This window comes from Nilaparvata lugens, chromosome 9, assembly GCF_014356525.2.
Source record: "Nilaparvata lugens isolate BPH chromosome 9, ASM1435652v1, whole genome shotgun sequence".
NCBI lineage: Eukaryota > Metazoa > Arthropoda > Insecta > Hemiptera > Delphacidae > Nilaparvata > Nilaparvata lugens.
The window spans coordinates 10,523,091-10,549,456 of NC_052512.1; the positions used below are offsets into that span (position 1 = coordinate 10,523,091).

The window sequence follows — 26,366 nt, forward strand, 5'->3', positions numbered from 1 at the left end:
AAGACGTAAATTCCCCCCAAAAATGAACTTTTCCAAAATTTGAAAACTTTTGGCCTGAACCAAATCAATTTTCTGCATCAAAATGCACACAATTTCAACGATATCATGTTTCGCCCGAAATTTCGAATTGAATATTATTCAGAAATATCCATTTTCTATAATCAATTTTCAGTTGACAATGAGTCAGTTTTTATCTCTCAGAAGGACAATGACAGACTCGGTACTGGACATCATAATCAATTAACTATTTTCAATCAAAAATACATAATTATCGAATATTTTTGTATCTCTATATAAATGAAAATCGAGCCTCATATTTGGACATTCAATAACTTTTTTATATGTGCACCGAATTTGATGATTCTTTTCTAGTTGTGTTCGTTATGTTCACGACCAAATTCATTATCTGACTTCAGGATACTTTCCTACAGTCCTTCAAAGTTTACATGTAATCCTTATGGAAGAAGATTATTTGTGAGTTGGCCACACACAGAAATAAAAATCAGATGTTATAATCATTGCGTCATCCAACAGCCATATGTAGATCTGTTTTACTATTTTCTTCCTACTGATTCACAAAATTTTAATTCTTCATAATGCCGCGGTACAAACGACGTCCAGACTTGGTTCGTAGAATCCGAAATGCTGTGTATTTATAATATTCACGGGAAAATCAGCAGCAAGGAGATATACAATTCAATTTCCCAGCAAGCTGCATTCAACCATATCTAAAAATACAAACTCCTGCACAACTAATCACATAGGAAGTCCATATTGAGATATAAATGTAAATAAGTTACTGATTGTTGGATAATTTTCATAAAAATATAGTGCATCAGATTAAGCTAAGGCTAAGCACACCTGAGGGGGCGCGGCTTGGTGATACAACGTGTTGATCTTATGGAGATTGCCTTATCACACCGTTCCACGCTATGCCCGATTCAGTGTGTGTGTTCAGTTCTTACATTCAAACCAATAAGCAATAAGCACCTGGATGCAAAATGCCACATCACGCCTCCTCAGGTGTGCATCCAGCCAAAGTTTGTCATGAGATGCATAAACTATTTGGCGGTACAAAGTTCGCCGGGCCAGCTAGTTGTATATATAATTCAAATATGAATACAATCCCATATTTCCTGTTTCCTCTCATACTCAAGGATTTTCTAGTACATGGTGAACCATTTCATTTATTGTACAAAACACTATAATCATAATATAATTATGACCAGGGAGGAAAAACCAGGCTGAGCCTGTACCATAGTTGAAAATCTGCACATAAAAACTTAGATGAAAATGGAATAGATGGGATCAGCAATTCAAAGACCAAAAACATCAACTAATAACTAGGTAAAATACATTCTGATAATAGTTAAAAGTAAATAGTTTGTATATTTCTGGACTCGGAATTTGATTCAAAGTGAAGCAACATAACCTAACTCTTTGACATTGACTTACTACTATCAAAATTTGGAAAGGAAACAGTTCTGGGCTAGCCCTGTTGGTCCTTCCCTAATCATGTATTTGATTTGTGCATTGTTGAATATGAATAAATAAATAAATTGTAAATACAGTACTTTTATTGGATACAATTACAAATACAACAGAGGAGTTCTGATGCAAAGCGAGAGTACATATTATTAGTATCTCTTTCCTGTATAGGGCTACTTGTAATATAAATATAAAGAGAATAAAAATCTCAGTACCCTTTTTTTTAAAATATTTTATCACAACATGTTTCGGTCATTTATGCCATTTCCAAGTGATATGAAGTGTAAATTTTGGGTTTAAATTCGCATGATTCTATGAAAAATGGGGTTATTAGTGTCTAATTGGATTGAGTTTATTATTTTATCTCTGTTTAATTTTGCTGCTTTATAAATATTAAATTCTTCTTTGACATTCAGTTTTTGACTTTTATTACCAAAATTAAGTATTTCCATATTGGAATTTATATCTGTAAAATTATGGCCTGAATCTATCAAATGTTCAGCAAATGCCGACTTTTGTGTATAATTTTTACTTTCCTTGGCCTATTACCATAGGTGAGGGAAGTATTGCTTTCCGGAAAAAATTACGGTACCCTAATTTCCAAATTTCTATACGTTTCAAGGTCCCCTGAGTCCAAGAGAGTGGTTTTTGGGTATTGTTCTGTATGTGTGTGTGTGTTTGTGTATGAGTGTATATGCGTCTGTGTACACGATATCTCATCTCCCAATTAACGGAATGACTTGAAATTTGGAACTTAAGGTGCTTACAATATAAGGATGCGACACGAACAATTTCGATCAAATGCAATTCAAGATGGTGGATAAAATTATGAAAATGTTGTCAAAAACAGGGTTTTTCGCGATTTTCTCGAAAATGGTTCCAACGATTTCGATCAAATTTATACCTAAAATAGTGATTGATAAGCTCTATCAACTGCCACAAGTCTCATATCTGTAAAAATTTCAGGAGCTCCGACCCATCTATGCGAATTTTGATTTCAAATTCCCAATTATCAGGCTTTAGATACAATTTAAACAAAAAATTCAAGTGGAAAAGATTGAGCATGTAAATCTCTTCAAATAATGTTCAGTAACATTTTCACCCAAAATTGAAAATAAACTCGAAATTCGAGAAAATGTTACTATTTGAATTACAAACTGTTGGCAACTGTTGATTTTATTAAATCATTCACCATGAAGAGATAGCAAACTTCGTGTGTCTCCAGCCTTATTGACCTGTCACCAGCTGGTTTGGATCTTTGGATAGTAGACTTGAGATGTGCAGGAACACTAGCGTCAGGTGATAAATTTTCATAACTGCAAGGAAAGTTGTGTGAGTGCGCCACACCAGATTTTTAGATTTTAGTGCTTGGATATGTTCTCGAAACCTGATATAGAAATTTCTACCCGTTTGCCCGATATAGAATTTGTTGCAATCACTACATTTAAGCTCATAGATTCCAGATTTTTCAAACTTATCTTGCTGTACATTTAAATTTGATTTCTTTTTTATCAGTTCGAATGCATTATTTGTTGTCCTATAACCTAGAATGAATTTATTTTTTGTAAAGGTTTTTCTTATAGCTTTATTAAATTTTGTGTTATATGGAAAACAAATATATTCTTTATTTCCTACATTTCCTTGATTATTTTGAGCTCTATTCTGTATTAATTTTCCTTTTTGTTTGTAAATCATTCTATCAATAGTTTTGGTATTACATCCATTTGTTATTGCCATATATTTTATTATTTTCTTCTCTTTTCTGTATTTTAAAAAAAGGGTACTGAGATTTTTATTTTCTTTATATTCATATTACAAGTAGCCCTACACAGGAAAGAGATAAATGAGATGGCATATCAAACAAGCATAGTCAATAAATGGAAATATACACAATTAAAAATAAAAAAGGTGAGAGAAGATATTTTATTTAACAAAACTTGTTTGAGAAATGGTGTTATTCCTAGTTATGTAAATATTTCCACAAAGTATAAATCAAGAGCTGCTAAAAAAACTATGAACAAACTGCACAACAAATTTGGATTAAAGAGGAGATCAATTATTTATATTCAAAATTGAAAAGATTAAACAAAAAGAATCAGATAATAAAAGAGCAAATAGAGAATCATTTTCATTCCGAATCAATAGATGAATTCAAAATACATATTGAAACGTGGATTAAGCGTATCATTGAAAAGAAAAAACTCACACAAACAAAGAAAATTAGCTTGTTGATCCAAAAACAAAAGAAAAATACTGATAATAACTACTACAATGAAATTGAGGAATATGAATCATATGATAAAGTGAAGAACCTTACAAATATGGGCTTCACTGAGAAAAAGAATAATTTATTATCAAAAGCATTAAAATATAATATAAATTTAGATAATAAAAAGAACAACTGATGGAAATTGAATTGTCTATAAGAAAGAAAGAAAGAGAGGATCAAAACGTATTAAGAACAAATTTCATAAATGCAATTGATGAGGAAATAATATGAGTAAAAATATAATTTTTGAAAGATCCAAAGAAGATATGGAATTGGTGGAATCCATTTCAAACGAATTGAAGAATGAGGATGCCATCATCACAAAAGCAGACAAAGGAATTACTACAGTTATCATAAAACAAACAGATTATAATGATAAAGTAGAGAAATTCATTAGAGATAACAAATTTGAAGATTTAACAAAAGATTCAACTCTTGAATATAGTAAAAATATAAATAATATCATATCTAAATGTTAATCAGTCTCTAGAGCAGAACAGTTCAAAATGAAGATGATAAATCCTTTATCTCCAATGTTTAGAGGCCAACCAAAAGTACATAAGGTTGGAATACCAATAAGGCCAGTAGTAAATTATCGTGATGCTCCTGTATATGAAGTTTGCAAATATTTGAATAAAATTCTACCTCAAAAGACAATAATGGGAGAAAACCATAGCATAAAAAACACATATCATTTAGTTCAAAAAATTAAAGATATAAGAATTCCAACTGATGCTATTTTCCTAGCATTTGATGTAACCAACATGTACACTAGTATTTCAACAGATGAAACAATTAGTATTCTGAAACAAAATTTGATAGATAATTATATAAATAATGATGAAATAGAAGATCTAATAGCATTGACAACAGTATGTGTAGATCAAAATTATTTCAAATTCAATGAGAAAAATTACAAACAAAAGGAAGGTTTGGCAATGGGATCTCCTTTATCAGGTTATCTGGCTAACATACATGAATAACAATTTAGAAAAATCTAAAATAATGAATGATAATAATCATAAGGAAAATATTATTTATTATCACAGATATGTTGATGATATAATATGTCTGTATAATAATGAAGATAAAACACATTAAGATTTTGAATTATATTTAAATTCAATATCACCTTCTATAAAATTTACGATGGAAGCTCAAGAACATGGAATAAATTTTCTTGATTTAACGATTAGTATGAAAGATAACGAACATGATTTTAGCATTTATAGAAAACCAACACATACAGATTGTATAATTCCTAGAGATTCAAATCATCCTTGGCCACATAAAATTTCAATTTTCAAAGCAATGATATACAGGCTAATAAATATTCCCATGTCAAAAGATAATTACAGAGAAGAGAATAAAATAATAAAATATATGGCAATAACAAATAGATATAATACCAAAACTATTGATAGAATGATTTACAAACAAAAAGGAAAATTAATACAGAATAGAACTCAAAATAATCAAGGAAATGTAGGAAATAAAGAATATATTTGTGTTCCATATAACACAAAATTTAATAAAGCTATAAGAAAAACCTTTACAAAAATGAATTTTTTGAAATGTACAGCAAGATAAGTTTAAAAAATCTGGAATCTATGAACTTAAATGTAGTGATTGCGACAAATTCTATATGGGGCAAATGGGTAGAAATTTCTATATCAGGTTTCGAGAACATATCCAAGCACTAAAATCTAGAAATTATACACAAAAGTCGGCATTTGCTGACCATTTGATAGATTCAGGCCATAATTTTACAGATATAAATTCCAATATGAAAATACTTAATTATGGTAATAAAAGTCAAAAACTGAATGTCAAAGAAGAATTTTATATTTATAAAGCAGCAAAATTAAACAGAGATAAAATAATAAACTTAATCCAATTAGACACCAATAACCCTATTTTTGATAGAATCATGCGAATTCAAACCCAAAATTTACAGTCCCACTTCATAAAAACATATGAATACATTAACATATGATCAAAATAAGAATCTTCCAGAGGTATTTATTTATTTAATTCATATCACTTGAAAATGGCATAAATGACCGGAACATGTTGTGATAAAATATTTAAAAAAAGGGTACTGAGATTTTTATTTTCTTTATACATATTAGTAATAAATATTCTTTCTTGGCAAGAAAAGTAGTGTGAGTGTGCCATACGAGATTTTTTTTTCAAATAAATTTGAAATGTATTACCTCATATACAAGACATATCCAGACTTCTTGAGACACCAAGTCAAAATAAGAATCGAAATTGGCTGAGACATTATTAGCCTTCAGTTCTGGCGTGTATTTTTCATTTGTCGCCTCTTTTTTGCAGCTTTGAATAGAAACATATCAAATTCTCAAAATAATTATCCAATAATCGGTTGCAATTCAGTGCAAGTTGATAAAAGCTGTTATTTTGCATAGAATACAAACTGAGAGACTCAAATATCCATTTTATAAATTTCTATCACATTTACACCAACATATCGCTATTCAAAGGCAAAAACCCAACCTCTCACCCTTCAGAGGCCTCTAACCTTTCACCCTTCAGAGGCCTCCGGACCACTTTTCTCAATTAGCAAAATAATTCCGGTACCAGTTTACAACGGACGCATCAGGTATTTAAGAAGATATACTTACTCTTTTCCTTATAAAACTTATAAATTTGATTATGTGATGATATTTTGTTTAACTTTAAAAAACAGTTTTTTCTTTCCATTTCAAATATATCAATATAAATTCTAAAATTAACGTTCTTCACTCATCAAGGTAAAAATTAAATTTTTTACTCATCAAGGTTATGTTTATGTTCATGTTTTCCAAAATGTTTATTCTAATAACATTACTAAACCGATTGGATAATCATGTTGTTGCCTAAATCAAAATCATGAAAATTCAAATTATAAATTCAGTAGGACTTGTAATGTAGTGTATACTCCTCCAACAGAGGAGTGGAGCCGGGCCTGATTATCTGCTGTAGATAGAAGAAGAAGAAGAAGAAGAAAAAAAATGCTTTATTGAACAGTATTTTCATACAATGCAATGAAATTTGTAACACACATTTACGGCTTCATACTTTTTGATCGTCAGCCGGAAAGTCGGTAAAATGTTGAAACTAGTGACAATAACAATGAAAATAAATCAATATCAAGCAATAGAGATGACTATAACTTGTAATAATCGAAAACACAACAAAAATCTGAGAAAAAAGCATAAAATACCTCGGAGAAATAAAACAACAAGAAAAATAATAAATTTCAAATAATGCTAGCACTGTACTTATTCTAACAAATAAAATCTAACTTTTTCTTTATTTTGTTAAACTAAATTCAACAGTTTGTTTGCTCTCAAATAAAACCTCTGGAAGGTAGAGGACTCATGAATTTGACCTATTGTAGATAAATATTTTTCCCCAGAGCATGACAAAAATACCCTACCAGTTGAAATCCTGGACTAGTTCTCGCCTATATCTCCAAGCGTCCCTACAATAAGAAGCTAATCTCTTCCAATCTAGGCCATTCATATAAGACATAAATACTTCTCTAGAGAGTACCGCCGCCCCTAACCATTTGATTCTCCATTCCTTCAAACATAGGCATCGCCCAACAAAGTGGAAAACGTTCTCAATTTCTTTTAAATTACACATTGAACAAGTATAGTTCCTATCTGACACCCATGGCTTATAGTTCAAATCGATCAGCTCGCCTCTCGCTTTAAACACCCATCTCATCACCCACAAATCACAATTATTCCTCTTTATGTAATTGTTCTCACCCAGTTGTAGGTTCAATGATCTATACAATGAATGGAAATGGCCTGCTTGTGCGTCCTGTAAGAATTTATCCCTGTTAATTATGCCCAAGCCTGAGAGAATTTTCTTAAATTTATTACTCCAATTAATATTGTCATTGAAATGAAATTGAAATGAAATTTATTTCCCAAAAATAAACAAAAACAAAACATAATAATACAACACTTTACAGCATAGAGAAACACTAAAGAGATTTATAAACAGTGTATATAAAAAAAAAACATATTAATAAATGTTAATCTATGCAAAAAGTACAGAACACTCAAAAGGAAAATATTATAATTTAAATATTATAAAACATTATAACTTATCCCTATATCATTACACAATTTTCTCCAATCTTTAAACCAGAAGACTCTCTTTTTTATTACTTCTTCCACTAGAAATCTTGGAAGTCGACCTTCTTTCATTTCCATAACTTTTGTAATATAGTTGTAATGCAACCTGAGACAGTACTCAAGAAGAGGTGACAGTTCTGTCTCAATAAACAACATGTAGTTTGGGGTGTTTATAGGAAGCGAGAACACTTTCTTAATGAAAAATCTCTGAAATTTTTCTACAGTATCATACTGTCTATAGCCCCATACTTGAGCTCCGTAACACAGAACTGCCCTTGCGCAAGCTTTGAACCATTTACATTTAGCTGTGAAATCTATATTATCACTATTTAGAAGACCTCTCCAAGCCAAATTCACCGCAAGTTTAGCCTTATCTGATTTTTCTTTCAAATGAGCTTCAAAATTCAATGTTGGTGTAAGAACTACTCCCAAATATTTGTATCTATTTACACATTCAATCTGATCATTTTTAAATGTCCATTTCTCACACCCAGCTAGTTTTCCTCCATTCCTGAAGACCATTATTTTTGACTTATCTAGATTTACTTTTAAATTCCACATTTCACAGTACCTTTCTAAATTATTTATCATGTACTGAAGCCCTACTGGAGAGTCAGAAATCAAAGCTATGTCATCAGCGTACAATAAGACCCGAATCCTCCTACCATTTATCAAGAGTCCTCCACCCAGTTCATCATTTAAATCATTTAAAAACAAAGAAAATAGCAAGGGACTCATTAAGCAGCCCTGTCTCAATCCTGATTTAGTTTGAAAACGTTGTGAGAGACCACCCTCTCCAGAGCGTTGAGCGCACCATACTCTAGCAGAAGTATCCTCATTTAACGCTCTCAAAATAGCCAACATTTTTGTTGAGAGGCCCATATTACTAAGCTTATATAATAGAGATTTTCTGTCTATTGAGTCAAATGCGGCTGAATAATCCACGGAAACACAGTATAATTTACCTCTTTTTTTAGCTAACTGAAGACTAGCGATAGATGTTAAGGAAAATATATTATCAATAGTAGAGTATCCCCTACGAAATCCCACCTGAAACTCGTTTAGTACGTTATTTTCCTCCACCCAGTGATTAAGTCTATTTAGTATTAACCCTGCAAAAATTTTGAAGAATGCTGTTAAAAAACTGATACCTCTGTAATTACCTACTACGTTGCTCTCACCTTTTTTAAAAATCGGAAAAAATGGAAGACTTGAAACTACTTGGGACCCTACCTATTGTAAATATTGTATTGTAAATATTCAGTAATCTATCTAGCATATTGGGCGGCGCATTCTTATAGAACTCAAAGGGAATTTGATCTTCTCCTGGCGCTTTGTTATTTTTTACTGATTTTAAAACTATATTCAACTCATCCAGACTGAAGTCACTATCTAATTTATCATTATAAATATAGGGTTCCGCATATAAACAAGACAATGCTAACATTTCAGGATTTAATAGTCGACGGAAATACTCTACCCATTCACGTGGATTTATTGAATTATTTACAATTTTTGATCTAATTTTAAATTTATTTAGAGCATGCCAAAAATCTTTTGGGTTTTGGGCCGAGGAAATATTATTCAGGAGAGCCTTTTGATAACTCTTCCTCTTCTCGTTACACATTTTTTTGTAATCATTTCTTTCAACTAAGTATAATAGCCGGGTGTGATCATTACTGATACGGCGGTACAGATTTAGAAAAGATAAGACCTTATTTCGGGCTTTCCAACACTCATTATCGAACCATGCTTGTTTTTGTCTGTACCTATCTAAGCTTCGAACGGATCCAAGAGATTTAGCTACACTTCGAATACACTCTGACAAATCTTGACATGCCTTCTCGACATTTTCATTCAACAATAAATCATTATTTACTCGTACTGTTATCTTATCTTTATATTTTTCAGAAATAGACTTATTCCAAGACAGTTTTGGCAATAGAGGTAAACACTGATAATTATCACCTGGCTTCTTACCTACGTCTAATATAACTTCGATTGGAAAGTGATCAGAAAATGACTGGGAGACGACTTTGAAATCCAATGCGTAATTGAAATACTTCATACTAATTGCTGCTATATCGTTCACAGAGTCACCCATTGCTCCCACAAAAGTCATCTCCCCTTCTAGATCGCTATTCATTCTACCATTTAGTATAATAAATCCTAATTCTGAACACATCTCCAAGTAACGCCGGCCTTTATTATTGACTGTTTTATCTTTGGAATTTCTATTATTTAACAATCTATCCGACACATATTGGCTCATCTTACTCGATAATCTCTGCTCTGTACCTATTCTCACGTTCTTATCCCCTAAAACCAAGAATCCCTCATCTGCGTTTTGCAACAGTAAATTATTCATTTCATAAAATTCTCTTTCCCAATTATTACAGTTAATGTACACTGGCAATACATTCAAGCAAACGGAATTATACAATTTTACAACAATTACACTTACATTATCAATATTTCTAAAACAAAGTTTTTCTTTAAATGCTGAATTTTTATTAATACCTAATAGCAAACCCCCACTAGCACGACCAAAGTGAGAGTTTTTCTTTGCATAACACCAGACCAGTTCAAAATCAATGAAATAATCACCTATCCACTCTACATCTTCTTGCACTATGTGTGTTTCAGAAATAGAAATGATATCATAATCTTTTAAAAAATTTACAAAATTAAAATTTCTCACCTTGTCTTTCAAACCACACACATTGTAATATAACAACTTAAGGTGTTCATCTCTTTCTCTCACAACTACAGACTGCACATTCGGCTCCTCGAACAGCAGACGCGCAGTGGGAGTTTCCTAGTTGGCTGGCTGCTCCGCTAGACCCGCTAGAAAGCGACTCATATCCACATGTAGCATTGATTTGAGTTTTTCGACGCCATCCTCCGCCCCCGCCATCAACTTGTTATCCGTCGACCAGTGGAAGTGAGTCCCCTCGATTTTTAGGAAGTCGAAACCGAGGTGTACATCAATGTCCGGCACCATTTTTGACAGTTCTTTTTTCAAAGCCAGAAGTTTCCCCCGTTTGAATCTCACCTCACGAGCATAGTCTCGATGAATGACAATGTTTGTATTTTTCAGTTTTTTCACATTACCAAAGATTTTATTAATATCTTCATCCCTCGGAATGTGCGCTATTACGGTTTTATTTCCTTTACCAAGAAAATGAGCACGATTCACCAAAATTCCCCCATGTATTCCTAAAATATCAGAGCACAGTTTTTTCACTTTAGCAATACAGTCTTCACCACCTAAATTTTCTATTCCCTTGAAAATTAGATTATTTCTGCGAGAGCGACTTTCCAAGTCAATAAGTTTGAGATCACGTTTTTCACTCAGTTTCTCCAACAAATCAACTTTGTCCCTGAGGCATGCATTCTCTATCTCTAATGCACTAACTTTGTCCGAAAGTGATTCGATATCTTTTTTCGTAGCCACATTACTTAACTTTGAATCTAGAATCTCACTAAACGAAAGCATTAATTGTTCTAACGACATATCACCCACTTTCCCAGACATTTCTTCACTATTAATTTTTTTCAAATCACTTTTTTCACCAGGTGATCCTCTAGGTCGTTTTTTATTTGAAAATTCCGAATTATTCATGAGCGAAAAGACTAGCACAGAAACTTTCGACTATTTCGCGTTTGAACAGAGAGCACGATAAGATACGACCGTTCGGCACAGCAGTCAAGCTCCGACTCATCTGCTGTAGATAGTTGCAGGTCCCGTCCTCGTAACCGACTACCAAGACGCATACATTTTTCAGTCCTATTTTACTTGTCATGAATTTTCACCGTGATATGATAATCATATGTCATGAATCAGTTGTTTGAATTATTCTAAATCATCAGAAAGTTTGTTATTTTATATCAGTTTATTTTAGTCAATAAAAGCCATTATTCTAGCTCTTCAATGGTCTCTATTTATTACAATTTTATTGACTAAAATAAGTACCGGTCATCAAATTTCCAAAGAGAAAAACCCGGGATCGAAATAATGTTGAATCTCCATCACGGAATCAGGATAAGCCTACCGAATTATCTCGAAATGAACCCGTTGATACATCTTTCAACTCGGAATCAATTGGGAGAATTCTCAAACCAAAATGTCTAAGTGTGGATCCAGATTCTCCTAGTGCACCAATGGAATGGAGACACTGGAAAAGGATGCTGGATGCCTACTTGAAAGGAAACTATTACACTGAAGATACGAAATTGGATATCTTAGTTACCTTGCTGTCAGCTGAAAATTACAAATTGATAATAGATTGTACTACATTCGAGGAAAGTATCTCCATCCTTGAAGGCATATTCATCAAGAAGAAAAGCGAAATCTTTACAAGGTACCTTCTCTCTATAAGAAAACAAAAACAAGGTGAGTCCATCGATAATTTTTTCTAAAACTGGAAGAACTCAGCCTAGAATGTAATTTTGCAGCGATCTCTGCTACAGAGAATCGAGAAGAGCACATAAAAGAAGCATTGATTGCAGGTTTATATTCATCTGAAATCCGCCAACGAATTTTAGAAAGCCTAGATATGTCTTTGCATGGAACTGTTAATCGTGCAAGAGCTTTTGAGTCTGCAAAAAATCAATCACAATGCTACAATAAATATAATACTCCATTTGAGCTTAATGCTTGCAAAGATACAGAAAATGCATCAAATCTAATTCCTAATCAAAAAAACACTTCAGACTCCTCATTATCAGCTGTTAGTATTAGTGGACAAGCATGCCTTTTTTGTGGCAACAAAAAACATTCTCGACTATTTTGCCCAGCTAAAAACGAATTTTGCAAGAGGTGTGGTAAGAAGGGACACTTTGCTCGGGTATGTAACTCAAAATCTTCCGTATTAGAGAAAAAAAGAGAGTCTAGTAATTCGATATTACTAACACCTTCAGTGCAAGCCGAAAAATGTCTTTCAAAGGTTATTATTCCTATTACCATAAACGGAACTGAAAGTCAAGCACTGATCGATACTGGAGCAACTGGCAACTTTATTGACGATACCTATGCAAAAAAACTGAATTTAGAAGTTATACCAGAGATAGGAAAAGTAACTTTAGGCTCAAAACGCTTCACACCACAAATCCGAGGCAAAGTTAACGTGAATTTAACAGTTCAGGGAGAAAGTTATACAAACACAACCTTAATGCTTATGCAAGACCTCTGTGAAAATATTATTCTTGGGCACGAATTTATGAACAATTTCTCCAGTATAGAAATACCATTTGGAGGTAATAAGCCACCTCTTACTATTTGCGGAATAACTCAAGCAAAAATTCCTCCTTGCTCCCTTTTTCAACATCTAAAACCCAATTGTCAACCAATTACAACCAAATCTCGCAAATTATCAAAAGATGATGAAGATTTTATTTCCAATGAAATTCAACAATTACTGGAAGATGGCATCATAGAAGAAAGCCACACACCTTGGCGTGCCCAAGCATTTGTTGTTAAACCCGATAACCGAAAAAAGGATGGTTATAGATTATTCTAGAACTATAAACAAATTCACTGAATTGGACGCCTATCCCATTCCAAATATGGAAGATTTAGTTCGCAAAGTAGCTCAGTATTCCTGGTATAGTACTGTAGATCTGAGATCTGCATATCACCAAGTACCAATCTTACTTGAAGAAAGGCAATACACAGGATTTGAAGCATGTGGGAAACTTTATCAGTTCTGTCGTATTCCTTTTGGTGTCACTAAAAGGTGTTTCAGCTTTCCAAAGAGTAATTGATTCACTCATACAAAAAGAGGAATTATTTGATACCTATGCTTATTAAGATGACGTCATAATTTGTGGAAATTCAAAAGAAGAACATGACACTAATCTTGAACGGTTTCTTGCAGCAGCTTCAAATAACTCACTTACTATAAACAAGGATAAGAGTAAATTCTGTCAAAAGGAGATACGTTTCCTAGGATTTTTAGTTGGAAACAAATCATTACGTCCAGATCCCGAACGCCTTGAGCCTCTACTTAATATGCCCCCACCTCCTAATCCCAAAACTCTTCAGAGAACTGTGGGCTTCTTCGCACATTACTCTCGATGGATACAAAATTTTTCAAGTAAAATTCATGCCTTGTCACACTGTACGCTCTTCCCTCTTCAAGGAAAGGCCCTTGCAGCTTTTGAAGATCTTAAAAAAGAGGTAGCTGCAGCTGTAATACATGTTTTTGATGAAGGAGGCATTCTCACTGTAGAGACTGATGCCTCAGATTTCTGCATAGCAGCAACACTATCTTACAATGAACGTCCTGTTGCATACTTTTCACGAATGCTAAACGAAAGTGAAAAACGACACTCATCAGTTGAAAAAGAGGCATATGCCATTGTAGAATCTATGAGGAAGTGGCGTCATTACTTATCTGGTCGTTCCTTTCAACTTATTACTGATCAAAAATCTGTTTCATTCATGTTCAGTAGCGCGGCAAGAGGCAAGGTGAAGAACGAAAAAATCATGAGGTGGCGCCTTGAGCTATCTCAATACACCTATGAGATCATTTACCGACCTGGAAAAGAGAACATAACTGCTGACGCTCTTTCTCGAGCATGTGTGATAATGGGATATATCACATCGAAACAAGACTTGATAAAATATCATCAAGTCCTCTGCCACCCCGGCATCACAAGATTTTTTCACTGGACTAAAGCTCATAACCTTCCATACTCGGTAGATGACATCAGAGAAGTCTGCATGGAATGCAAGATCTGCTCAGAGCTGAAGCCAAGATTCAACTGTTTCAAAGGAAAATTGATAAAAGCAACTCGGCCTTTTGAAAGGATCAACATTGACTTCAAAGGACCCCTGCGATCATCAACTAGAAACAAGTACATCCTCACTATTGTGGATGAATATTCGAGATTTCCCTTTGCCTATCCCTGTCGAGACATGTCATCAGAAACAGTAATTCAAAATCTCAATGACTTATTCACCACATACGGCTATCCTTCATACATACACACTGATAGAGGGACCAGTTTTCTATCAAAAGATGTCAAAGATTACTTAATGTCCAAGGGTGTAGCTACCAGTTCCACAACACCTTACAACCCTCAAGGTAATGGACAGGTGGAACGCTATAATGGAATAATTTGGAAGACAATCCGTTTAGCCCTACGGTCCAGGAACATGGATACTTCTCACTGGGAAAAGGTACTCTTAGAATCACTAAGCAGTATTCGCTCGCTTCTCTGCACGACCATCAATTGCACACCTCACGAGCGAATGTTCATTCATCCTCGTAATCCCACGTCTATGACAAACTTGCCATCCTGGCTGATCAACGTCAAGGAGGCATGGATGAAGACCTTTGTAAGACGCAGTAAGCATGATCCTGAAGTTGAAAAGGTAGAAATTATTCATTTGAACCCTCATGTCGCTCAAGTAAGACTTTCTGATGGAAGAGCAGTTTCTGTCAACATTCGTAGATTGGCCCCGGTAGGTTCCACTACTGGGAGGGGAAGAATGATATGATAATCATATGTCATGAATCAGTTGTTTGAATTATTCTAAATCATCAGAAAGTTTGTTATTTTATATCAGTTTATTTTAGTCAATAAAAGTCATTATTCTAGCTCTTCAATGGTCTCTATTTATTACAATTTTATTGACTAAAATAAGTACCGGTCATCAAATTTCCAAAGAGAAAAACCCGGGATCGAAATAATGTTGAATCTCCATCACGGAATCAGGATAAGCCTACCGAATTATCTCGAAATGAACCCGTTGATACATCTTTCAACTCGGAATCAATTGGGAGAATTCTCAAACCAAAATGTCTAAGTGTGGATCCAGATTCTCCTAGTGCACCAATGGAATGGAGACACTGGAAAAGGATGCTGGATGCCTACTTGAAAGGAAACTATTACACTGAAGATACGAAATTGGATATCTTAGTTACCTTGCTGTCAGCTGAAAATTACAAATTGATAATAGATTGTACTACATTCGAGGAAAGTATCTCCATCCTTGAAGGCATATTCATCAAGAAGAAAAGCGAAATCTTTACAAGGTACCTTCTCTCTATAAGAAAACAAAAACAAGGTGAGTCCATCGATAATTTTTTTCTAAAACTGGAAGAACTCAGCCTAGAATGTAATTTTGCAGCGATCTCTGCTACAGAGAATCGAGAAGAGCACATAAAAGAAGCATTGATTGCAGGTTTATATTCATCTGAAATCCGCCAACGAATTTTAGAAAGCCTAGATATGTCTTTGCATGGAACTGTTAATCGTGCAAGAGCTTTTGAGTCTGCAAAAAATCAATCACAATGCTACAATAAATATAATACTCCATTTGAGCTTAATGCTTGCAAAGATACAGAAAATGCATCAAATCTAATTCCTAATCAAAAAAACACTTCAGACTCCTCATTATCAGCTGTTAGTATTAGTGGACAAGCATGCCTTTTTTGTGGCAACAAAAAACATTCTCGACTATTTTGCCCAGCTAAAAACGAATTTTGCAAGAGGTGTGGTAAGAAGGGACACTTTGCTCGGGTATGTAACTCAAAATCTTCCGTATTAGAGAAAAAAAGAGAGTCTAGTAATTCGATATTACTAACACCTTCAGTGCAAGCCGAAAAATGTCTTTCAAAGGTTATTATTCCTATTACCATAAACGGAACTGAAAGTCAAGCACTGATCGATACTGGAGCAACTGGCAACTTTATTGACGATACCTATGCAAAAAAACTGAATTTAGAAGTTATACCAGAGATAGGAAAAGTAACTTTAGGCTCAAAACGCTTCACACCACAAATCCGAGGCAAAGTTAACGTGAATTTAACAGTTCAGGGAGAAAGTTATACAAACACAACCTTAATGCTTATGCAAGACCTCTGTGAAAATATTATTCTTGGGCACGAATTTATGAACAATTTCTCCAGTATAGAAATACCATTTGGAGGTAATAAGCCACCTCTTACTATTTGCGGAATAACTCAAGCAAAAATTCCTCCTTGCTCCCTTTTTCAACATCTAAAACCCAATTGTCAACCAATTACAACCAAATCTCGCAAATTATCAAAAGATGATGAAGATTTTATTTCCAATGAAATTCAACAATTACTGGAAGATGGCATCATAGAAGAAAGCCACACACCTTGGCGTGCCCAAGCATTTGTTGTTAAACCCGATAACCGAAAAAAGGATGGTTATAGATTATTCTAGAACTATAAACAAATTCACTGAATTGGACGCCTATCCCATTCCAAATATGGAAGATTTAGTTCGCAAAGTAGCTCAGTATTCCTGGTATAGTACTGTAGATCTGAGATCTGCATATCACCAAGTACCAATCTTACTTGAAGAAAGGCAATACACAGGATTTGAAGCATGTGGGAAACTTTATCAGTTCTGTCGTATTCCTTTTGGTGTCACTAAAAGGTGTTTCAGTTTTCCAAAGAGTAATTGATTCACTCATACAAAAAGAGGAATTATTTGATACCTATGCTTATTAAGATGACGTCATAATTTGTGGAAATTCAAAAGAAGAGCATGACACTAATCTTGAACGGTTTCTTGCAGCAGCTTCAAATAACTCACTTACTATAAACAAGGATAAGAGTAAATTCTGTCAAAAGGAGATACGTTTCCTAGGATTTTTAGTTGGAAACAAATCATTACGTCCAGATCCCGAACGCCTTGAGCCTCTACTTAATATGCCCCCACCTCCTAATCCCAAAACTCTTCAGAGAACTGTGGGCTTCTTCGCACATTACTCTCGATGGATACAAAATTTTTCAAGTAAAATTCATGCCTTGTCACACTGTACGCTCTTCCCTCTTCAAGGAAAGGCCCTTGCAGCTTTTGAAGATCTTAAAAAAGAGGTAGCTGCAGCTGTAATACATGTTTTTGATGAAGGAGGCATTCTCACTGTAGAGACTGATGCCTCAGATTTCTGCATAGCAGCAACACTATCTTACAATGAACGTCCTGTTGCATACTTTTCACGAATGCTAAACGAAAGTGAAAAACGACACTCATCAGTTGAAGAAGAGGCATATGCCATTGTAGAATCTATTAGGAAGTGGCGTCATTACTTATCTGGTCGTTCCTTTCAACTTATTACTGATCAAAAATCTGTTTCATTCATGTTCAGTAGCGCGGCAAGAGGCAAGGTGAAGAACGAAAAAATCATGAGGTGGCGCCTTGAGCTATCTCAATACACCTATGAGATCATTTACCGACCTGGAAAAGAGAACATAACTGCTGACGCTCTTTCTCGAGCATGTGTGATAATGGGATATATCACATCAAAACAAGACTTGATAAAATATCATCAAGTCCTCTGCCACCCCGGCATCACAAGATTTTTTCACTGGACTAAAGCTCATAACCTTCCATACTCGGTAGATGACATCAGAGAAGTCTGCATGGAATGCAAGATCTGCTCAGAGCTGAAGCCAAGATTCAACTGTTTCAAAGGAAAATTGATAAAAGCAACTCGGCCTTTTGAAAGGATCAACATTGACTTCAAAGGACCCCTGCGATCATCAACTAGAAACAAGTACATCCTCACTATTGTGGATGAATATTCGAGATTTCCCTTTGCCTATCCCTGACGAGACATGTCATCAGAAACAGTAATTCAAAATCTCAATGACTTATTCACCACATACGGCTATCCTTCATACATACACACTGATAGAGGGACCAGTTTTCTATCAAAAGATGTCAAAGATTACTTAATGTCCAAGGGTGTAGCTACCAGTTCCACAACACCTTACAACCCTCAAGGTAATGGACAGGTGGAACGCTATAATGGAATAATTTGGAAGACAATCCGTTTAGCCCTACGGTCCAGGAACATGGATACTTCTCACTGGGAAAAGGTACTCTTAGAATCACTAAGCAGTATTCGCTCGCTTCTCTGCACGACCATCAATTGCACACCTCACGAGCGAATGTTCATTCATCCTCGTAATCCCACGTCTATGACAAACTTGCCATCCTGGCTGATCAACGTCAAGGAGGCATGGATGAAGACCTTTGTAAGACGCAGTAAGCATGATCCTGAAGTTGAAAAGGTAGAAATTATTCATTTGAACCCTCATGTCGCTCAAGTAAGACTTTCTGATGGAAGAGCAGTTTCTGTCAACATTCGTAGATTGGCCCCGGTAGGTTCCACTACTGGGAGGGAAGAATGATATGATAATCATATGTCATGAATCAGTTGTTTGAATTATTCTAAATCATCAGAAAGTTTGTTATTTTATATCAGTTTATTTTAGTCAATAAAAGTCATTATTCTAGCTCTTCAATGGTCTCTATTTATTACACACCGTCTTCTAATTTTTAAACAATGGATGCTCTCGGATTGTGAAAATTCATGTCAAATGATCGGCTACATTACAGACTGTATGCAATTATGATAATTCTCCATGTAATTATGGTTGCTCTTTATGGAGGAAAAAAATTGTAGTTTATATTTTAATCAACAAAGTTTGTTTAAAACTCTTGAACCAAGTTATTTCAAAATGGATTTTGTTGGTTGTTAGTAGAGTGAAATTTTTTTGGGAAAACGAGGTTTAAAGATGAGGAAGTTTTAGATTTAATGTTGAAACGTAATATTTTTGAAAGTTTTTCCACGTGTAAAATGTGAGGGGAATAGTGCAATTTGGCCAACAAGTGAAATAGGCCTACTAGTGATCAAATAGAAGTGACCATACCTAGATTTGGTTTTGTTGTGAAAAAGGCCGACTCCCCTGGCTAACTGGTTTAGTTCCAGTTTGAGAGAAAATAAATGACGATTGAGAGGAGCGCATTCAGCACATCCACTATTTCTTTGAGGCGGCGGGCGATAAGTAGTATGTCCCCACGCACTAGTGAGGTTTGGTTGGGATGGGTTTGATGAAATTAGTTTTCTCTTTTGCATTGGAGTTTTGAGTGTTAAACAGTGAATTTACAGTTGTCACAAAAGATTTTGTCGAAGTGTTTAAAAAAAATAGTGAAAATTAAAAAAAAGTTGAAAATACCTGATGTGTCCGTTGGAAATAATTACCATAATTTCAATTATTCCTGAAAAACATTCTCGATTTTATTATCCACTCATATTTCGTAATAAAAACGTTCTAGCATGTTGAAAATTCTCTGCTCGAAATGTTTTCGACAATAACGAACAAAATCATCTTATTAAAAAATAACTACAGGTTGAATAAAAATAGAGTGGACATCAATAGGAAAAAGCATACTTCCCGTTATTTTGATATAGGAAATCCTCACTTATCATGAGATACATGTAATTGATACTACTCGTGATAGCCGTTGCTATGACATTTTTTTTGTTCAAAGAGTTTCTACTCAATGTGAGTAGAAGCTACTACTATTAGTGTTTACAAACCCTTGATTATTCAATGTATAGGTACCATACTCATTCATTCCATTTTTTATCATTAATCTATCACCTACAAATGTTGAGATCATTGGAACGGGTTGAGATATCGATGTGCGGGTTTCGCCATTGATTTTCCTTTGAAATTCTGTATCGAAATCGCGTATCACATAACCACCTTCCCATTTGAAAAAATGAAGTTGGATTCAAAATGAAGCTGAATTCGAGATGAAGTTGGATCCATATGACGGAACCATGACGGACACAGGTTTTGAAGCTACAGAAGATTTTTTGTCAATTGGAATAGGATTCCCATGGAGCTTACTACTGTAATTTGATACTTGTAAAAGATATATTCAGCTGTTTCCGTAGTAATTCTCACCAACTCTGTATAATTTAAAAGTTGCGGATCTCAGAGATCTATGCAACAGTTTATGAGCGAGTTCTTCAACCCAGGGGGTCTCTAGTAATAATAATGTGTGATAGAATGATGGCAAAATTAATAACAACTCTTTATAATTTACAAATTGTGGATTTCAGAGATCAATACAACAGTTCATGAGCGAGTTCTTCAACCCAGGGGGTCTCTAGTAATAATAATGTGTGATAGAGTGATGACAAAATTAATAACGACATTAATAATACTGTCGATTTAATCCAAGAGTTAATCGGATAGTCAGGAAATTCACAAGTAATTTGGATTTAGAAGCGGTTTTTGTTCTGTGTTTAAGCCCGCCGGTATTAAAACGATTAGGCAACCCGCTCAACACATATTTTAAAATATTACATCTTCCTTCATATTATTTGAAAAATAGCCTATTACCATTAGGGAGAAATCCCATGTAATGGTATAGGGCATTTATGTTCCAAATTTCAATCCGATTCTTGTTTGCTCAAGTCGACTGTTGTCGATTATTAGGGGGAGACCATATTGGGCGTTTTTAGAGTCGACGTTTTTAGAGTCCATATCAGGAAGCAGGCTGATATGGTTGGCGTGTGAAAAACGTAAAAGCTTAAAGTCTTCGGGGTGATTTACAGCATCTAATAATTAACCATTGCACACAAGTATGAACCTAACCTTTTTTTGGACAATTTCTATCTAAATACAGCAATTAATAATCAACCATTGCACACAAGTGTGAACCTAACCTTTTTTCGGACAATTTGTATCTAAATTTTTGGAAGGAACAGTTTTCGGCTTTAAGCCTGTTGTTCTTTTACCAATCATTCATAGTTGTGAATTATATTGTATCAATGTTAAACAAATAAATGAATTAAACTCACAGTATAGTCGTTTCTTTGTTCCCAAGCACTTTTTTCCACTGTGACCCAATCGCAAGATTTAAATGCCCAGCTTCATTAATAATTTTCTTGTACATTCTGACTGGAGGATGTAGAGTCTTGTGGATACGGATTGGTTTATTTCTGGGATAGTGGAACAAATTCAGTCGAAAAAATGAAAGCAAATCAAGAACAAATTAGAGATATAATAAGAAAGAGTGATTTCAATATGTATTGAAACAATGACAAAGTAACAGAAATTTTATCAATCAAGAAATATATATTCATTTTTTCAAGTGATGTATTTTCTATTCGTTCACAAACTAGGTAACAGTCAATTGAAACGTTTTGGTGAACTTCTGTTCTTGGAATTTATTAATAATGAATTTATTGCCAAATACAAGAAAAATTTTTACAAATAAAATAAACATTAAGTTACAATAGCTTTTGGCGTGACTGGAAAAAGAAGCCTTGAGCTCCAGCCACGAGTTCTAAAAATAAGAAATACAATTTTTAATCTAATCACAGCAGTACAAATGATACAATTATGTTGATGGATGCTACTCAATGGATGTTGAATTTTATCAATAATCAAGTACTTGATAAACAATAATATAGATGCAAAGACAAATAATATTATAAAAAATGTTGAGTTTCAATAGAAATTTGCTGCATAATTGGCTGTTGAACTGTAATTTATTGTAGATTCGTGTATGAACCAGAATGTATTGTAACTTACTTGAATAAATAAAATTTGAATTTGAATCTTTACACAATAATTAATATTTCCAGAAATTGGTGATTCAGCCAACTCAATTCTCAATTTTAAGATGATAGTTCTGTTTTACCCACTATTATTTTATCCTCAATAAAGTCTCTAGGGATTCTATTTATCAGTTTATAACTCTGATATTCAAATTGGTGTTTACTGGATGTTTATTAAGTATTCACAAATTCACAAATTCACAAATTTTATTCACAATTTCAAAAAAAAAAAACAATTTAGGGTCCTGCCAAACCTGTAGGTTTTTCGGCGGGTGCCCAATCACAAAAACAATATTAAGAACATAATTAGGTAACTTTACTAGGAATTTTTATGACAAAAATTGATATTGAAAGCATTCACTATAGCTGGCCGTTTATTATAAGGGATTGTGCGACGGGCGAATTGATGTGTATTTTTATTAATAAAAAGGATCAGATTTGTCTCATTAGTTCCACGTCACTTTTGTTGATCTACCTCTTCAAATAATTATCTGCTGGGGTAGAGTCTGGGTCTTCTAACCACATTTCTAATAATATGCTTCTGTATTATAAAAAAGTGTCCCTTATTTTTGACCAGCGAGTAACCCGTGCTTTGCAGGGGTATGATTTGGAACTTGACGTGATGAGATCTTGATGAATTGGAAATAGGCCTATGACCATCCCCAGTGAATCAAGAATCTATATGCAGAATTCCAAGTTATCAGTCCAGTAGTTCAGACGTGATGATGCGTCATTCGTGAATTTCCTATCAAATAAGTGTGTAAGCCAGTTTTTAATCTACAGAGGGTTTCAAAGGTAGTGTTGAACATTCTAGGGTATTGTTCCTGGATGATAGGAAACTACAAATGTCGTATTTTGAGTGTCTAAAACTCAGCGGTTATCCTTAACCAGATCAGTCTATAGATCTCAAAAATAGAACTGAATGTGAACTATTCTGTGAGCTAATAGTCATTCAAGCAATTTATCTTGGTCATTTCATCAATGAATCAATAGAGAATGAATAGATCAATCTATCGATTGACCGATAAATCATCAATCAATCGATCAATCAAGATTTTCTTACACTTTGGGTTTATCGAAATCGTTAGTTAGATCTTGTGTTCCACTCTTCCAGTTCCCTGACATATATTTGGATGCTCTGTCGAGTACACGATAGCCAACTGAAAAACGAATACATTGGAAATTCAAAATTGTACATGGCTAATTATGTAAATAGATAAATAAGAAAAAAACACTATTATGAGAGATGTTGTAGCAAGTTGTTCCATAATCAAATAAATACATGATCTAAACTACAAAAAATGATCTATAGTGAGCTGCACATTATAATTATTGCAGTGGAGAACAATAGTATATAATAGTTTGGTAGCCCAAACTTCAGTTGCTATACTCAACTATATTCTTAATAATAATAACATACGTATGGCTTTTATTGGTGGGGAGTCCCTTGCGGGAAGGTCCCACCGTCTGAATGTAACATTTAGGCCATCAATGGGCCTTACGACTGTCATACTTCAGCCGGGACTAACAATGTAACATGTCCATCCGATAACACGGGAGTGACCTGTTTTAAAACTTTTGGTAATGAGCGGGTTTGAACCGCGGATCTCTATAGTGAGGTCCACGTTATAATGGCAGTGGAAAAAGATATTCGAACAACGTTGCCGATCCTCTGTCTTGTCAATGCCTCTATATAGGCGGTAGCTGATACAGGTTAACCGATGTAATATTAACTGTTCATCCCCGTTTAAAAAATTCGATTATATTTTATTAAGCAAGAAATGTGCGATATTTTTCAATAATTTGATAATGAATTTTCATAATTGAAATGATATATCTTGTTAATTATTTATTAACTCTACATTGTTGAAAGACGACTTGGCAACAGAGCAAAGTAAGAAAGAGATAGCGCTATCCGCATTGTTGAATGATAGACAAGGATAGCAATACCCTTGCTAATCAAACACTGCCATTATAACGTGGACCTCACTATAGTTGCTATATTCTGTTTATTTCCATATACTTTTCTCAAGGTGTAGAGATTTTATTAACCTTACCAAAATTCGTCTGACTCAGACGATTCCCTTTAACTTTGTAGTATCTAACATTCTGTGCATTAGTTATGACGTTCACCCCCTTTCCGGCCGTAATCCATACTTTATCCAACGGTTGGTAGGATATAATTCCGACATTGTTTGGTGTTTCAGACTTCAGTTGTTCCTTGTTCACCACCCGTATCAACCCCTGGTTTCAAATAATAGGAAATATCATCAGCACATCATAATCATCATCAACAATGTATACAACCTCAGGCCTACAGCAAATAAAAATTTAAACATACAAACATAGAAACGATCAGAAGACAACTTATATACATAAGCATTACAATCCCCGAACAGTATAATTATTGAATGTGCGAAAATAACTAAGACAATTAAACAGGATATCAACACCTGGATCAAATGAAATTACTTCTTCTATCTATGAGATGTTTCTTTCAAAGTTTACACTTCTGACTTGTGTGCATGCTCATTCTGCAATCCTTTGCAATCTAGTACTTCAAATCTTTTTTTTAACACCTGGTCCTATCAGTTTCTTTTTTTCATCTTTCCCTTATTATTCTTCCCCCATCCCAATCTTCCATATCTACCGTCTATTTACTTTTCTTGATACCTTTTCACCTTCTCAAGGATTGAAGGTTTTCCTAGTACATCAAGATATGGATATCCATAGTTGGAAAAACCCTTCAATCTTCCATCTTTTTGGCGCCACTTTCTTTTTATTTTGTTTTAATGTGTATTGTTGTTGTTTGCATGTCTTTTTTAATCTCTGTATTAAACTTGTATGTGTATGTGTAAAAAAAAATAAATCTAATTGAATTGAAAATGTGGATAAAGGGAGGAATTGTCTTACACATATGTACGAGGTAGGAAACTCACGAATGACACGCATCATCACGTCTGAACTACTCAACTGATATAATCTCTGTGTATAGGGAGCTTCCCACATCTGGGGATCTAGGGTCTCTGAACCTAGCGCCGCAGTGCAGGATGATTTCTCACAGCTTGACGTTGTTGTCATTTGAGATGGGTGTCTGGCTTGGAGGTATTTCGGCCGCATGGCAGGATAAGGCTACTTTCACACGATAAGAGACGTGCAGCTTGAACACTGAACAGTTTTCACGTTTTTTTGTCGAAGTACATTTAGTCAAATCGTGTCTTTCACATGGTGACTCCTATCCAGGAACCTCGTTTTGTCACGTCTTTTCCCCTCGAGGCAAGCAGAAACCGGCTTGGATCGAGATACTAGCGGACAAATCGTCACTTTCACATGGTGATTCTACGTCTCTCCGGTCACCACTTTTTCTCAAAAACTATCTCTCTTGAAAATGAAGATAGAAAGATTCTGATTTCGGATTTGGATTCAGCGACCCCAAATTCTTTAAAGCGTAAGTCCCGTTTTCGAAAATATCCGAAAACAAGGAAGTTATTTCTGTTTTTAATAAAGCTTTCTATTATCTTATAATTAATTATACGGTAAAAACGAACAGGTACTGTACTATACAGTACGTAAGTACTGTAGCTATTATAATACAACTTACACTGTATTCGTGTAGGAAATTTGGTAGGATATTTATCTTGATTTCTGAAAATACCCCAAAATAAGGGAGTAAGATAACTTTGAAAAACCAAAGTTTTCCTGCCGATTGAAGAAACATTAAAAACGTGTAACAAATATCAGATCACTATTCAAGCTATCAAGCTTTCCATAAATTTATTTGTCTCCTCATGGCAGAAGGTTTGCGCCCAACGTTTTCACTTAAACATTTCTGTGATTAAATTGTGATAGATCACATTATCGTATTGATCTTCTAAATCCAGTTACATGTACATCGATTTTCGTAAAATTGATTTTTTACCGTTCCTATGAATTCTAAGAATTCTATGAATTCTTTATACAGGTTCAGCCCAACTTCTTAAATAACATTATGTTTGCTTCAACAGAATTCATAAGGACGACAAAACATTGAACAACAAAA

The 26,366-nt window shown here is 34.3% G+C and overlaps 1 protein-coding gene across 1 annotated transcript in view; it reads right to left on the reverse strand.

Annotated features, from left to right (window-relative positions):
* The window catches only part of LOC111054392, a 152,778-nt gene extending 128,193 nt beyond the window's left edge, over nt 1-24,585 (reverse strand). Inside the window, exons 1-4 of the mRNA XM_039435778.1 lie at nt 24,385-24,585; nt 23,391-23,487; nt 21,566-21,706; nt 5,974-6,097 (exon numbers count right to left, since the gene is read on the reverse strand). Coding sequence (XP_039291712.1) covers nt 5,974-6,097; nt 21,566-21,706; nt 23,391-23,452 — 327 coding nt within the window. The 5' untranslated portion in view covers nt 23,453-23,487; nt 24,385-24,585. The remainder of the gene's footprint in view (nt 1-5,973; nt 6,098-21,565; nt 21,707-23,390; nt 23,488-24,384) is intronic.
* Between the last annotated feature and the right edge of the window lie 1,781 nt (nt 24,586-26,366).